At 40.9% G+C, this 13,920-nt stretch overlaps 1 protein-coding gene across 1 annotated transcript in view; it reads left to right on the forward strand.

Moving 5' to 3' along the window:
• Positions 1-10,327, forward strand: part of gltpa (glycolipid transfer protein a) — a 41,174-nt gene extending 30,847 nt beyond the window's left edge. The window contains exons 3-5 of the mRNA XM_068006018.1: positions 814-947; positions 2,929-3,079; positions 4,096-10,327. Coding sequence (XP_067862119.1) covers positions 814-947; positions 2,929-3,079; positions 4,096-4,278 — 468 coding nt within the window. The 3' untranslated portion in view covers positions 4,279-10,327. The remainder of the gene's footprint in view (positions 1-813; positions 948-2,928; positions 3,080-4,095) is intronic.
• Positions 10,328-13,920: the final 3,593 nt, after the last annotated feature.

The raw sequence follows: 13,920 nt of genomic DNA on the forward strand, positions 1-13,920 counted from the left end.
TCTTCGACAGCACCTCCCAAACCCGCGACCTCTACCACCTAGAAGGACAAGAGCAGCAGGCACATGGGAACACCACCACCTGCACGTTCCCCTCCAGGTTACACACCATCCCGACTTGGAAATATATCGCCGTTCCTTCATCGTCGCTGGGTCAAAATCCTGGAACTCCCTTCCTAACAGCACTGTGGGAGAACCTTCACCACATGGACTGCAGCGGTTCAAGAAGGCGGCTCACCACCACCTTCTCGAGGGCAATTAGGGATGGGCAATAAATGCCGGCCTCGCCAGTAACACCCACATCCCGTGAACAAATTTTAAAAAAGCACAGCAATAATGGTTGTTCTACATTACAAATTTACTATTTATCATTCTTAGATGGCATAATTAACAGCCATGATGTGGAGATGCCGGTGATGGACTGGGGTGGACAAATGTAAGGAATCTTACAAAACCAGGTTATAGTCCAACAATTTTATTTTAAAATTTTGTGATTTTAAAAGCTTGTGATTTTAAAATAAAATTGTTGGACTATAACCTGGTGTTGTAAGATTCCTATAATTAACAGCAGTTAACTTTATTAACAAATATGTTAGTATGCACTCCTTGCCCGAATCCCATGTGTCTTCATATACACTGCATTGCACAGGCTAGGCTATGGTCTATGAAGAAAAGCTCCATTGATTCAAGCAGTGTGTTACAGGTAGTCACTGGCCAAAGCCTTTCACTCCGCAGGAAATTGTAGTTAACTGAACTTTGATTCTCCTAAAAACTTCATTGCATCTGCAAAAGTTAATTGATTTTTTTTTTAAATAGAAAATCAGGACAGTGTATGAGGCAAATCCCACAAAATTCAAAACATTGCAACAGATTCTGGAAGGAGAGAAGGAACAATATGGTACTGAGTGGCCAAAGGTTGGAGCTACACTGGCACTAATGTGGCTAAAAAGGTAACCAATCTCATTTATTTAGCTGTATATTTTAATTTTTTTTTGGGCTCTTTTCCCACAATTTTCCGTTTCATCCTAAGAGCAGAGACTCTTGCTGGAGTATAGTTCCAATGGTGTTGGCTGCCATCAACCAAGTCGCCATTCTTCGTGTGTGAGCTTGAATAGTGGAGCACCGGCAGGCTGTTCGACTGTAGAAAGCATCATATCTATGCCTGATTCTGTACTCCCGAGATTCGTGGGCACGCACACTCTGCAGCCAGGCACTGGTTAGCACTCGGGAGCAGAATTCCTGCCTGATTTTTAACTGTTGGGTGGCTGTTCAAAATGTGACATTAAATTGAATGTCTTGTTCTGTAGCTCATTGGCATTATTCAAATTTTTATAATAGGTTTCTTTTATAGAGGCCCTTTTAAGTGCCACCTCTTCTTGCCCCAACACTATCTAATTTGCCTGACGGTAATCACAGTAATTGAAGTAAGTGGGAATGTGGCTTTCACTTCGAAAATGAGCGCTGTTGCCAGCTGTGAGCAATCGCTTGTTTAGACAGCGCGTCATCTTATTTTCCAAGTCATTAGTCACTGGATCAGCTACGTAACGAACCTTGAAATTGATTGTAGTGATGAACAGCGGGGGTAAGGAAGAGAAACTAAGTAACAAGGTCGTGACTGGTGAGCAGCAGTAAAAAGCGTATTGTTGAAGGCGTTCAAGAGCCCCATCCATTGTCGTACTCTGCAGAGACTTGTAACGTAATGGATCAAGCACTAAAGGCTCCATTACTAGATTGGCATTAGTTCCTGTTCAAGAGCAGTTTGAGTGGACAAGAGAGTTATACTGCCTTACTCATACTGCACTCTGCCACCCACTCACTATAACCTCCATTGTGAGTTTTAGCGAAGAGTCTGTATGTAGATGTGATCTTTTCAGAAGTGTACAGTGTAAAAATAAATATACACATCTATGCATAATGCCTTGAGTGTTGACATAGCTGGCAGATAGGGTGAGATGAAGTAGGGTGGGAGGAGGCTTTTGCGGATCATAAACACTGGCACAGACCAGTTGGGCTGAATGGCGTATTTATGTGCTGTAAATTCTATGTAATTTAGACATCTAAGTAAAACTCCATTCCTTGACCAATGAAACTTTTGAAAAGCGAAGGAGCTGGCTGTCTGTTGGATTTAGACCTTTTTACAGCTTTAAAAAGAGAAAGAACAAGCATTTATATAGCGCCTTTCACGACCTCCGAACATACCAAAGCGCTTCACAGCCAATGAAGTACTTTTGAAGTGTAGTCACTATTGTAATTCAGGAAACACTGCATCCAGTTTGCACAAAACAGGATTCCACAAACAGCAATAAGATAAATGGCCAGTTAATCTGTTTTTGGTGGCATTGTTTGAGAACTCCTCTGCTCTTCTTCGAAAAGTGCTGTGGGATCTTTTACATCCACCTGACTGGGCAGATGCAGCTGCGGTTTAACGTCTTACCCAAAAGAATGCGCCTGTGACGATGCAGCAGTCCCTCAGTACTGCACTGAACTGTCAGCCTAGATTACCTGCTCAAGTCTCTGGAGTGTGCCTTAAACCCATGGCCTTCTGATTCCAAGGCGAGTGTACTGCCACTGAGCCAAGGAAGACAGCTTGGCTTTGCACTGATTTAATTCTGGCCGTGGTCTGAAGATTAATTGATTTACATAAATTGAAATTCTACTACAGTTTCTGCATTGGTGTGATGTGAAAACTGAATTAAATAGACACAAAATGTGTAATTAGTGACTACTAGATTCACGTACTAAAAATGAGTCTGATTACAATTTACATAGAATGTACAGCACAGAAACGGGCTATTCGGCCTAACTAATCCATGCCAGTGTTTATGCACCACTCGAGCCTCATTCCACCCCTTGGAATTAGAAAAAAAATCTGAATGCAAAGAGATAGCTGGTTTCTGTTTGTGATTTTTTTTTTCTCTCCCATTTTTGCAGGGGTTTGAAGTTCATACAGGTTCTACTGCAAAGCATCGCAGATGGAGAGCGTGATGATGCTAATCCAAACCTCATTCGAGTCAATGCAACAAAAGCATATGAAATGGCTCTCAAGAAGTACCATGGCTGGTTCGTACAAAGACTATTTTCTGTGAGTATTTTTGTTTTGCATTCCTTTATTTTTTCTTCAAGGTGCTCGCTTATGCTGAGCTGCACCCATGCTTGGCCAGCTTTTCCTGGAAGTGAGCAGTCCTAGGCTAGTCTGACATTACAATGCACCCTGCCCCCACCCCCCCTCAAATCCTGCTCTAACTAAAATAAATGGAAATATTCTGTTTTGTAGGCAACTTCTAGTGAATCACATTACTGGATTCCAGATGAAAGAACTTGAAAAGAGCAGAGGTGTTCATGAGGCCATAAAAGAGAAAAAAGGAAATTTTATAAACGGGGTGAAAATTGTTTATAACTATAAATGCTTGCGGCCCGCTTTTTAACCTAACCTGCCCGGTGAGAACATCCTGCCTGACTTTACATTCCATTGACTTCAGTGGAACGTAAAATCGGGCTGGGTGTAAATCAGGCATCCGACCTGAACCCACTGTGTTCTCGCCGGGCGGGTTAGGTTAAAATTGGGGCTTTGATCTCAGTCGAGGAATTGTTGAGGCCATTACAGATGGGCCTCAGCATCTCTGGGCTAAGAAATCATGTCAGTCAGGCCTTCTGCTCCAGTGAGTTGCCAACCCCCCCCTTCTGCCCACACGAGAGAGAGATCAGCAGGGTTGCTCCCCCACAGTTGCATGTTATCACTCTCAGGCTCATGCATGCAGAATGACTATTACAATGAAGTACTGGAGGGGCAGCCAGGGCTTGTAGAAGATTACCTTGGCGTGTCGGCACCTTGAAGAGAGGAAGGAGAAACATAATTTCACCATGAGTTGTCCAAACTAGTAGGTTTCCAACAGTACTAGAATGTGCTAGATTTAAAAATTCAGAGTATAATCTACCTCCAAATTTTAATTAATTTCATTAAGAGATGACTTTGGGGTTACTAATGCAATCTGTGCCGAACCCCACCAGGTTTGAGAGACCAGTTATCAGCTGGATTGTACTGAGGGGTAAAATGAAGCTCTTGACTGCAGCATGTGACTTGCTGTTTTTGCTTTTCAGGCCGCAGTTTTCGCAGCCCCATATAAATCGGACTTTATGAAAGCGCTGTCAAAGGGTAAAGAGGTCAAAGAAGAAGAATGTGTAGAAAAAATCAGACAGTTTTTAGTCAACTTCACAGTGACTATCGATGCAATCTATGAGATGTACACAAAAATGAACGCAGAGTTGGATTACAAGGTTTAACACTTGCACTGAGTTTTTTTTCTCTCCCTTTTTTTCCCCCTCATCTCTTTTTCTCTCTCTTCTCCCTTTCTCTCTCAGCAATAAACTAACTGTAATCACTGTGATTTAGATAACATTTTATGTTGCTATTCCTACAGGGTAATCATTAACCAGCAGTAACTAGTGTGGAAGCCAGGCAGAAGATACACAGTATATATGTGGAATTGATGTATGTGTGAGTTACTGTGTACTCCTGATCCTTAGTACTGTAATAACATTGAAATAAATCAGAACAGATCAGGTCTATACCCTCAGTCCTACCAGCTATTGGTTTAGTTGATGGAAAAGCAGAGAATATATTATTTTCTAATATGAATTCCCTTTTCTTGTATTAACTGACCAACAGGGTTTTTATAGGGTTACTCCCAAAATACATTTGTGATTTTTCAACAGGAAGTTAGTGTGGCCTTTAACCATTTATAAAAGAAAGGTTGAGGTAAATGTGAAGGCTCAACTTATTAATGCTAAATCTTTTACTTTTCAACCGTCAGGAGGTAAGGCTGACTTCCTATAATAATCTAAATAGAGCAAATGTTGTGCATGATAATAAATGAAACCACATCCTTTTTAAGCTCTTTCTAGACATTTTACGGGTATTCTGTAGTTGAATTTAGATAATCTGACAGTTCAAATGTCAAATTCTGGCATACTAAATCACATCCCATTCATTTTCTCCCTCTCCTTCCCCTCTCCTTAATGGTGCTGACTTATGCTGGGCTATGGTCCCAAAGGTGCCAGTACCTCACCCAAGTGGGCATTCTCCTTGTGTGAGCCTAGACAGTGACTATCGGCAGACTGTTTGTGGAGGGATATCATTTATACTTGTCCTGTGTGCGCACTCCACTTTCTGGCACAAATTGCTGAATACTGATCCAGCATAGCATCTCTCGCCCATTCCTTCCCCCCACCCCCAACTTCAAGCCATAGGAGCTGAAGCCAATTGTAGTCTTGCCACTTCTTGCCTGGCAAACATTAATTTGGCACAGACCTAGGATGGAGCCTGTGACCTTCCTATCTGGGTGGCTCAATTACTTTACCAACTAAACCATCAGGGGAGCTCTAACACTTTAAAAATGGGTTTTGGTATGTACAATTTAGAAAATTCAGTCTGAATCTTTCTAGAAATTCTAATGCAGCCAGAGCATTTCTTGGCCTTGTTGGCTATGGATTTATAAGGACTTGAACAGAGATAAAATTGTAGGCTTTTGCTAACTGACCTTTTATGTACTGAAAGCTTTCTGTCTGTGCTTTTTCCTGTTGTTTGTTGAGCCTTGTTTTGCGAAACGAATGTTTCCAAGACCTCAAACAGTGCGAGACACCTAAAATCGGCCACTGATATGCACTTTTAAGTGTTTTTTTGATGGGAGGAAATGAAGTTGCAGAGCCCGTAAAGGGGGAATATCCTTTAGCCCACAATATCAGTGAAGCTAAAACAAAAGGCTGAAGAGATTGACCTTGTTTTAGTTAAAGGGAGCAGTAAGCAGAATCGATTTAGTTTAATAAATCCAAATGTCCTTTTAATTTCAAACATAATATATTTTCAAATCTTTCAGTGCACCATTTAGTAGAAATCCTTGCTAATTGTAAGCAGGGATTATGTGTTGCTTTTCTCTGCCTTCCTCGCTGCAGAGCTCCCCTGTTCTCTTGCAATGCCAAATTTATATTTCACTTCTGGGTTTTGCTTCCTGTGGCAGCAAGTTGATACTGATACTGCAGTGTTGAATAAACCAGAGAAATTGGCTGAAAATGAATCAAGATGGCCTGTTTTAGAAGACATTGCAAGATTTGTTTATCCAGAGGTCACTGGATAACTATCAGGCACAGGCACCCTAGATGAGTTGGGTTTTTCCCCCTCCCTAGCCCAGTGGCACCAAGTATCTTCCCTACAGCCGCCCTCGCTGAAATCGGCCAACTCTGAAAAGACCATTGATAAAATCTGGAACTTTCGTGTTCTATACTTAGTTTCACAAAAAGCAGTTCCTTTATCCACTCAGCGTTAGGACAGCTGAGTGCATTTTATCTTCATTTTCTTCAAGCTGCCACTGCGCTTGAGTTACCGCTCAGGATTGTGGCTCTTGACAAAAATATATTGCGTACTCGTGCCTCATTGGTATAGAAGAGGTAGGTAATTCACCTTTAAGTCATCAATTTCCCTCAGAGATGTGACCGAGTAGCTTCTTTGGAGAAACGTCATACTGGTGCAGTTGGAGGTTGGGATGGAAAGATATCATTGGAATGGAGTGGAGGAAACTTTGTCTCTAACCATGCTCCCTTGGAGTGCTTGATGCTAATACTTGGAGAAGTCTTACACTCCTGGGCACTAATATCCCTCACCTTGATGAGCACAAAATTCACAAACTATTTTTATACGTATATATAAAAGAAAAGGTAGGAGCACCAAAAGGGATATTATTCCTCCAATTGTCAGATGAACAAAGAAGGAATTTCTAGCAGATTACATGTTGAACTTGATCTGAATCAGAAACCGGTATGCCAACTGTGTTTGGCTTTTGTATCACTTGAAGGACAAAAAGGTGGTGGAGAGGGGGTTGTTGGAGGTCATGTCACAGTGGTGACTGACACTTCAGAGAAGTGCCTTCTTGGTGTTTCTGATTCAAAATGATTTTTCTAAACAGTGAACAGACCATTGCTGTCTGCTTCCGATCCAAGTTCACACCTATTTGTACAATTTAGAGAGATGAGTTCTGGGCAGACCAGGTTCACTCCTAGCAATCTGAGACCATGTTTTAAATTATATTAGATCGTGCAAAGATAATGAAGTATTCAAGGAATAATGAAGCTTTTTTTTGATTTGTGGTGGGAAGAGAGGATTTCCAGTTTAAAAGTAGTGTTCTAAGATCGTTCCAGCTAACGGCTTCCACAGAGTAAGTCTGTCATTAAGTATGTTTGATGTTAAACAGATTTAGAGCTTGTTTGTACTGTACTGTGTTGCAGTTTTAATATGAGGTCTGATGCAATGGCCCTAACCCTGGGCCTTGCATATTCCTATAGGCTTGTTGACCATTGCACTTTGCTGATCTCGTTGCGTGCTTTTATAACATCTTTGTTTAATTAAGTTTCTATTTTTTTTGGATTTGTTAAAGGAATAATGGGATGGAATAAATAGTGTAATTAGGGAAGTCTCAGTAATGGCCATTTGGTTTTTGAACCACAGCTTTTTTAACCTTGGGGCATAAAATTTTTAATCCTAAAAATTGCAACCATTAAGATTGTGCGATTATAAAATAAAGCTCTTTCCACTATTTCTACCTCACTAGAGCTTCATGCTTGTATGAAACCTGCGCCTGCCAGGAGGAATGGCAGTGGTACCAACCTAGTGTGTACTTTTCCTCATCTCTGCCCATGTTTTCAATGATACAGTAGTGAGACTAGTGCCTTCCCTTTCCTCTGAGGTGGAACGTATTCCCTACGCAAGTATCTCTGCTTCATGGCAAGGGGCTGAGAACTAGTCAGGTGGATTTAGGTTTCACGTGATGGATATGGAGTCAGGACTGGTAATGCAGTGTCAGCGGTTACAATGTAAATAAACAATGGGTAATACCATTAACTGGAAATGTGCAATATTTTGACCATTGTTTTAACTGCGTAACGTGGTAAAGAGAGCAAAAACTGACCTGAATGCACTCCTGTTGAGTTTACTATTGCCAGCAGACTGTGTGTGTATGACACTTTTTGGGGGGGAAAACAACCTTTTCATTTTTTTTGGAATTTATTATGTATTCAGGTTCTGATATTCCCTATAAACATGCATTGAAATAAATGCTTGTGTATCACTGGAGCCATCCATTTGTTTCCTGTCTGCCATGTCAGCCCACCAACTCATAGAAAACCCAGTGGCCATCATAAGCAATGTTAAGTTTGTACGTATTGAGAGTAACACATTCTGCAGTGTATCCCAAGGTGGCAACCCATCTCGAGTGCATGGCAGGCTGATCAGCATCTGACCGAAAGATGGATTAGTGTTTCAGATGGGTCAATTCATCAGAATTTACTTAGTCAGGCTGGAGATGTTCCTTCTATAGGTCTGACAAAGAGGCCAGTTCTGATGAAGGATCACCTCTTTCACATGAATCCTTTGACCCTGCCTGCTTGTTCGGGTTGACGTTGGAAAGCTGTAATGGAATGGCAGAGAGGTTGGTATCCTGGATTGAAGAGAATGGGGCCCCTCATCTGAACCGATCTCTGGATTTGGACACCTTAACCCCTCTTTTTTTGGATACTGATGGAATTATTGTCCGTGTCTAGCATTTTCTGTTTTTCTTTCAGATTTTTCAGTTCTTCCAGCTTTTTCTTCTTCTTAATTTCACTCTTAAAATGATCAGAAACTTCTGCTGCTGTTCTCAAGCCACTGCCTTCTGATGTGCTGCAGACTGGGTGCTAACCCAGCTGGTACAAAGCAATGAAATGTTCCATGGCAAAAGATTTTGGTGGTTTTTTGGGGGGAATTGTCCAATAATCCTGAGCCAGTCGGAATCCTTCCTCCCATATTTGCTTTGTAATGCATACTTGGAGTGTCTTTGTAAAAAAGGTACATGTGCTAAATACAGAAGGGGAGAGGTTTCAAACTCATGCTGTTGCTGATCAGCTTATTTCCTGGTAATCAACTGTTGATTTAACAGTTGATTGTTAAACTTGCAGCAGTTACATCTGGATCATTATTAAGATAGTATGGATGATGTTGTGCATGAACAACACCGAGCATACTGGGTATATGGTTAGTGGAGGGCAGCTGTGAGCAGCTCCAGAAATGAATAAATTAACCTCATCCCTCCTATCAGGAGGTCAGTATACATTATATTTATTTTATATATTTAAAAAAAAAGAGGATGCCAACAAGTGATTTCAGGCCCTTAATCTTATCTGAGGGGTTCAGATCATGGCTGTAAACTGCTGGAGCTTGTGATTTATGCTGTCATCCAACTGCACTCCCTCCCCTCCTGTGTGATGTTATTGCCTTCTAAAACTCCCATGTATTCTGCTTACTGTTTTGGGGATGTACCATCTTTTGTTTTACTGTAGTGATAATTGCTATTGAGAAGCACTGTAACTATGGCAGTGAGAAGACTATATTTGATGAGCATGCCTTTTGCTGCCTTGAGTGAAACACAGGCCTTAAATAAACCTCTAAACTTGATGTCAGTAAACTCCTTTATTGGGCATTTTTTTTTTGTTTAAATCAGTTCATGGACAAGTTTTGGAATCCTCTATGCACAAGTTTTAGGATTTATCTTTTCACAGGATTCTGTTCAATCTTATAGACCATGTTTATAAATTGTGTCCTACTTGATTGAAGGATGACGTTTGTTCTTTTTACGTTGGAGAGTACACTGCTAAGGAGGGAGTCTTGGCATCAGGATCCAAATATTGAGTTATGGACTCTCCTCTGCAATTTTTCTCCCCTCCTGGCCTGAAGGTACTTTTAATGCAGTCGGTTTTATGGACACCCTTTAGTACCATGCCCAAAGGGACATTCCGCATCCAAGTCTGGACAGTGATGGAGGCCAGGCTATTTAACCATGAAGGGTAGCACTGCCTAGTCTGATCCTGCCCTCACCAGACATCCAGGCATGAACATTTTCCAGCAGGATTTGCTCCTCAGGATTGGGAACTGTGACTGCCTGACTTTCTTTCCCAACATCCTATACCTGGATTGTCAGGGTCCTCTTGTTGTCCCAGGTGTGATTGGCTAACTGGGCACAACCCTGGTTCCATCCTATTTCATATCGTTCATTACTGCTCCATGTGGTACATTTACCGACTGATTGGTGCGGGAACCAAAACTCACTGTTCAACATCTCAGTCTATCTTTGGTTTGGGTTACTTTTTTGTTTAAAATAGATTGTAATTATTTTTTTTGGAGTACTGATGAAAAGACTTCCTCAACTTGGATCCTAAATGTAGAATTTCTTTATTTAAAAAAAAATTATCTCCAGTCAGTTTGGTACAAATGTTTTAACTGCAATAAAACTTTGAGCCTATTTTGTCAAAATGGTGTGTGATGTGTTGTGATTTAGGTGTCGCAGTAAGATCTAGCAGAGAAGGACTTGCCTGTATATAGTGCCTCATCCTTTCCCTTTCTCTCTTTTTCTCTTTTCACCCCCACCCTTATTTTGAAGTGCAACTTGATTTTTTTGTATCCACAAATAGCAGTAAGATTTTTTGGGGCGGGGAGGGGGCAGACAGAATGTTGGCTAATTCATGGCATCTGACCCCGTACCACAGGAGTTTGGTTTTAATGTCTCAACTGAAGGACATCACCTCTGGCAATGCAGCACTCCCTGGACTGGCACCCTAGTTTATGCGCTTGAGTTCTGAGGGGAATTGGGACCTACAATCTTCTGATTCAAGTGAGAATGTAGCCAACCGAACAACGCTGATACCAGCACTTGAAAAATATGGTCTATGTGCAGCTCCCCACTGGTTGTTAGTACTGGCGCTGTCTGGTGTGATTAATGATCCCTAGAGACAGGAAGGTCCCAGGTTTGGTCCTTGGTCTTTGCTGAGTCAACAGATCTCCGTTGGGATATTGGGAGTGTTGCAACTCACCTTAGCAGCTGGAGGCTAGGGACATGACCTGCATTTGTTTAGTGTTTTTACCTAATGGAAACTAAAAGAGTGATTGGATGTACTTTTCTAATGTTTAAAACCTTCCACCTAACAGGAGACGTTCCCAGTTTTTTTTCTGTTGTTGCTTCTCTGTAGGAGAAAAATACATGTTGCCAAATAAGAGGCAGCTGAACAAGGAAACTGCATTAGAGGTTGGATCCTCCTGTGTACTTAGTTGGTAAAGGAATTTCCCTGATTTGAACAGCTCTCGACAATCTCTTGGGATGTTACTTAAAATGACTGCATTTGTGAATGGGTCATTGACACAAACCTCAGAAAAACACTTCCTAGAAACTGGACGATGCGGGGGGTAAAAGCCTTCTAAAGGAAAATCAGGGAAAATGCTGATTGTCTGCCAACAAAATTACATTCTCAGAAATTATATCTTTTGAAAGCCATACCTTCCCACGATTTCATTAAGTTATTTAATTAGAAGGGGGAAAGGGCACCATCCCGTTTCATGGTACTGATTCTGATTTGTGATGATTTTTAAAGTGGCTTTTCTATGGCCAATTTTGAATAGACATTTGTTGCCTTTTGGAAGCTGCTACTTCTCCCCACTAATTCTGAAATGGGCTGGGGAATCAACAGTATCCTGAACAGATCCCCTGTTATTGAACCTCCTCAGGATCTGGGACCCCTGTAAAAGGTGAGGGAATCAGTAGAGGTAAATGGTACAATATTTTCTGCACTACACCCACCCCGAGAGGAATTGGAAGCAACAAAGTCACCACATTTTTACTGGTGTTACTAATGGAGAGTGGATTTCATGTTTTTTAGTAACTAAAATGCACCATATTTGGTTAAATCTCATTATTCAGAAAAATTGTAATTATGAAATCTTTCACTTTGTATATTTTAAAAAATTGAATAAATTCAGAATTGCGACTTGCAGCATATTAATTGTTTTAATTAAAAATAAATCCCTTGTTCTCTTCAGCTCCCCCTCCTCAGGTTTTGTTCTGGTGCTTATCTTTGAATCTGATGCAGAATTACCTTTTTTTTTCCCTCCCCACCAATTTTCAGTCCTTACCCACTGCTCATTACTTTGTATGGCTAAATAGTGAGTGCTGACAGGCTTCCAACTGTGGCGCAAATCATAGCTTAGCGTGATCTTGTTCTCACCTAATGCATTTTCACAATTTAATCCACTCAAGTCAAAGCTGTCGCTATTTCCCAGTTTGAGGCAGATCCTGTAAAGCCTCCATCCCCATAACAGATACAAGTGTTTAGAAGATGTAGAAGTCCAATGAGATGCAGACCAATCGTAGGCTGACCTGTTGCAACTTTTCCTTCAAAAGGGGCATGCCTGCCTTTTCAAGAATGAACTTGTATTTATATTTTTATATGTCATTATGATGTTCCAATTTGAGATACAGTAACTGTTGGTTTGATAGCAAACAGTGTAGCTAAATTGCACACAGCAAGGTCCCTCAAACAGCAAATGAGATAAATGACCACCAAATAATCTGTTTTAGGTGGTGTCTGTTGAGGGAGGAGTGTTAGCTAGGACACTGGAAGAAGGCCATGCTCTTCTTTGAATAGTCCTATGAGATCTTTTACATCCACCTGAACAGGCAGATTGGCACCTCTGATGATGCAGCACTCCTTCAGTACTGCACTGATACGTCAGCCTAGATTATGTTCTCAAATCCTGGATTGTGGCTTAATTATCTAACTCAGAAATGAGTGCAAATGGAAGTGAAGCACTTTTGGAACATCCTGAGGACATGAAAGACATTATATAAATACAAACTCATTCATGCGAAGCTGCCACTATGACTAGGTATCTTGTGACATAGCCTAATCTAATGGTCAATTATGGTTATACAGTTTACTAATGGATTCCTTCACAAATGGATCACTCAGTCTTTCTTTACTCTCCTGTATCTTTGATAGTGTGGTCATTGCTAATGAAATCTATCCCTCAACCAAGACCATTAAAACAGTTCAATTAGTGATTTATCTCATTGCTATTTGTGGGATCTTGCTGCATGCAAATTGGCTGCTGCATTTCCCTACATTGCAACAGTGACTCTGCTTCAAAAGTACTTCATTGGCTGTGAAGAATTTCGGAATGGCCTGAGGTCATAAAAGATGTTATAGAATTGTTACTTTCCTCCTTCCTCTCTTGTGCACGTGCTTGCTAAACTGCACAGGACATAAAGAATGAAATAAGAAACTGACATTCTGCCCCATCAAGCCTGCTCCTTCTACAGATAATGTACAGTATCAACTATGATGGATTCTGGAGTCTATCCTACCCATTTAATCGGAAAGTTTCCGATTCAGTATTTCTAATCCTCAAAGGAAATCAAGTGAAAGACCAGACTGTTCATCCATTCCCATTCTTCAACTATGGCCTGCTTCCTACCATAGATTATATTTACTCTTTCCCAGCAGCACATTGATTTTGCAGGGTATTAAATCATCTCGGTCTTTATTTGTCCTTACAGCCTGTACCCAACCAGCTATTTGGGCAGCATTCCCTATTTATGATTCTGCATTAGTTGGAGTCCTGTGCAATCGTTTGTTACCCGACTGCCTGTGACCAGCAGTAACTGTGATAAATATACAGAGATGTCCTTTTGTAATATCTGTCATCAGGAAAAATGCACACAAGACTTTTAAGTTTTGTGCTCTGATCCTGTGATGTCTAGAATTTCTGGTTTGTAAGTTAAGAACCTGAACCTCTAGTAATAATACCATTCTGGGGAAATAAATAGCCAATAGATAAAGGCTAAAGTTAGTACAAATTGAATTAGGAGCTGCTCATTTGTCTCGAGAATGCTTCAGTTAATTGCAGCCAGTCCACTATGCAGACTTATCAAAATCACAGGAATATTGTGAACATACACAAAAGGTGAGAAAATGCCATCACACGTATCGATATTCACCTTATCGACTGCCCTCCCCAACCACACACAATGCTATCTTCTGGAGGAAGCAAAAAAAATACAACAAAAGAGGTTTTTT

The sequence above is a fragment of the Heptranchias perlo genome, chromosome 25 (genome assembly GCF_035084215.1).
Source record: "Heptranchias perlo isolate sHepPer1 chromosome 25, sHepPer1.hap1, whole genome shotgun sequence".
NCBI classification, from domain to species: Eukaryota; Metazoa; Chordata; class Chondrichthyes; order Hexanchiformes; family Hexanchidae; genus Heptranchias; species Heptranchias perlo.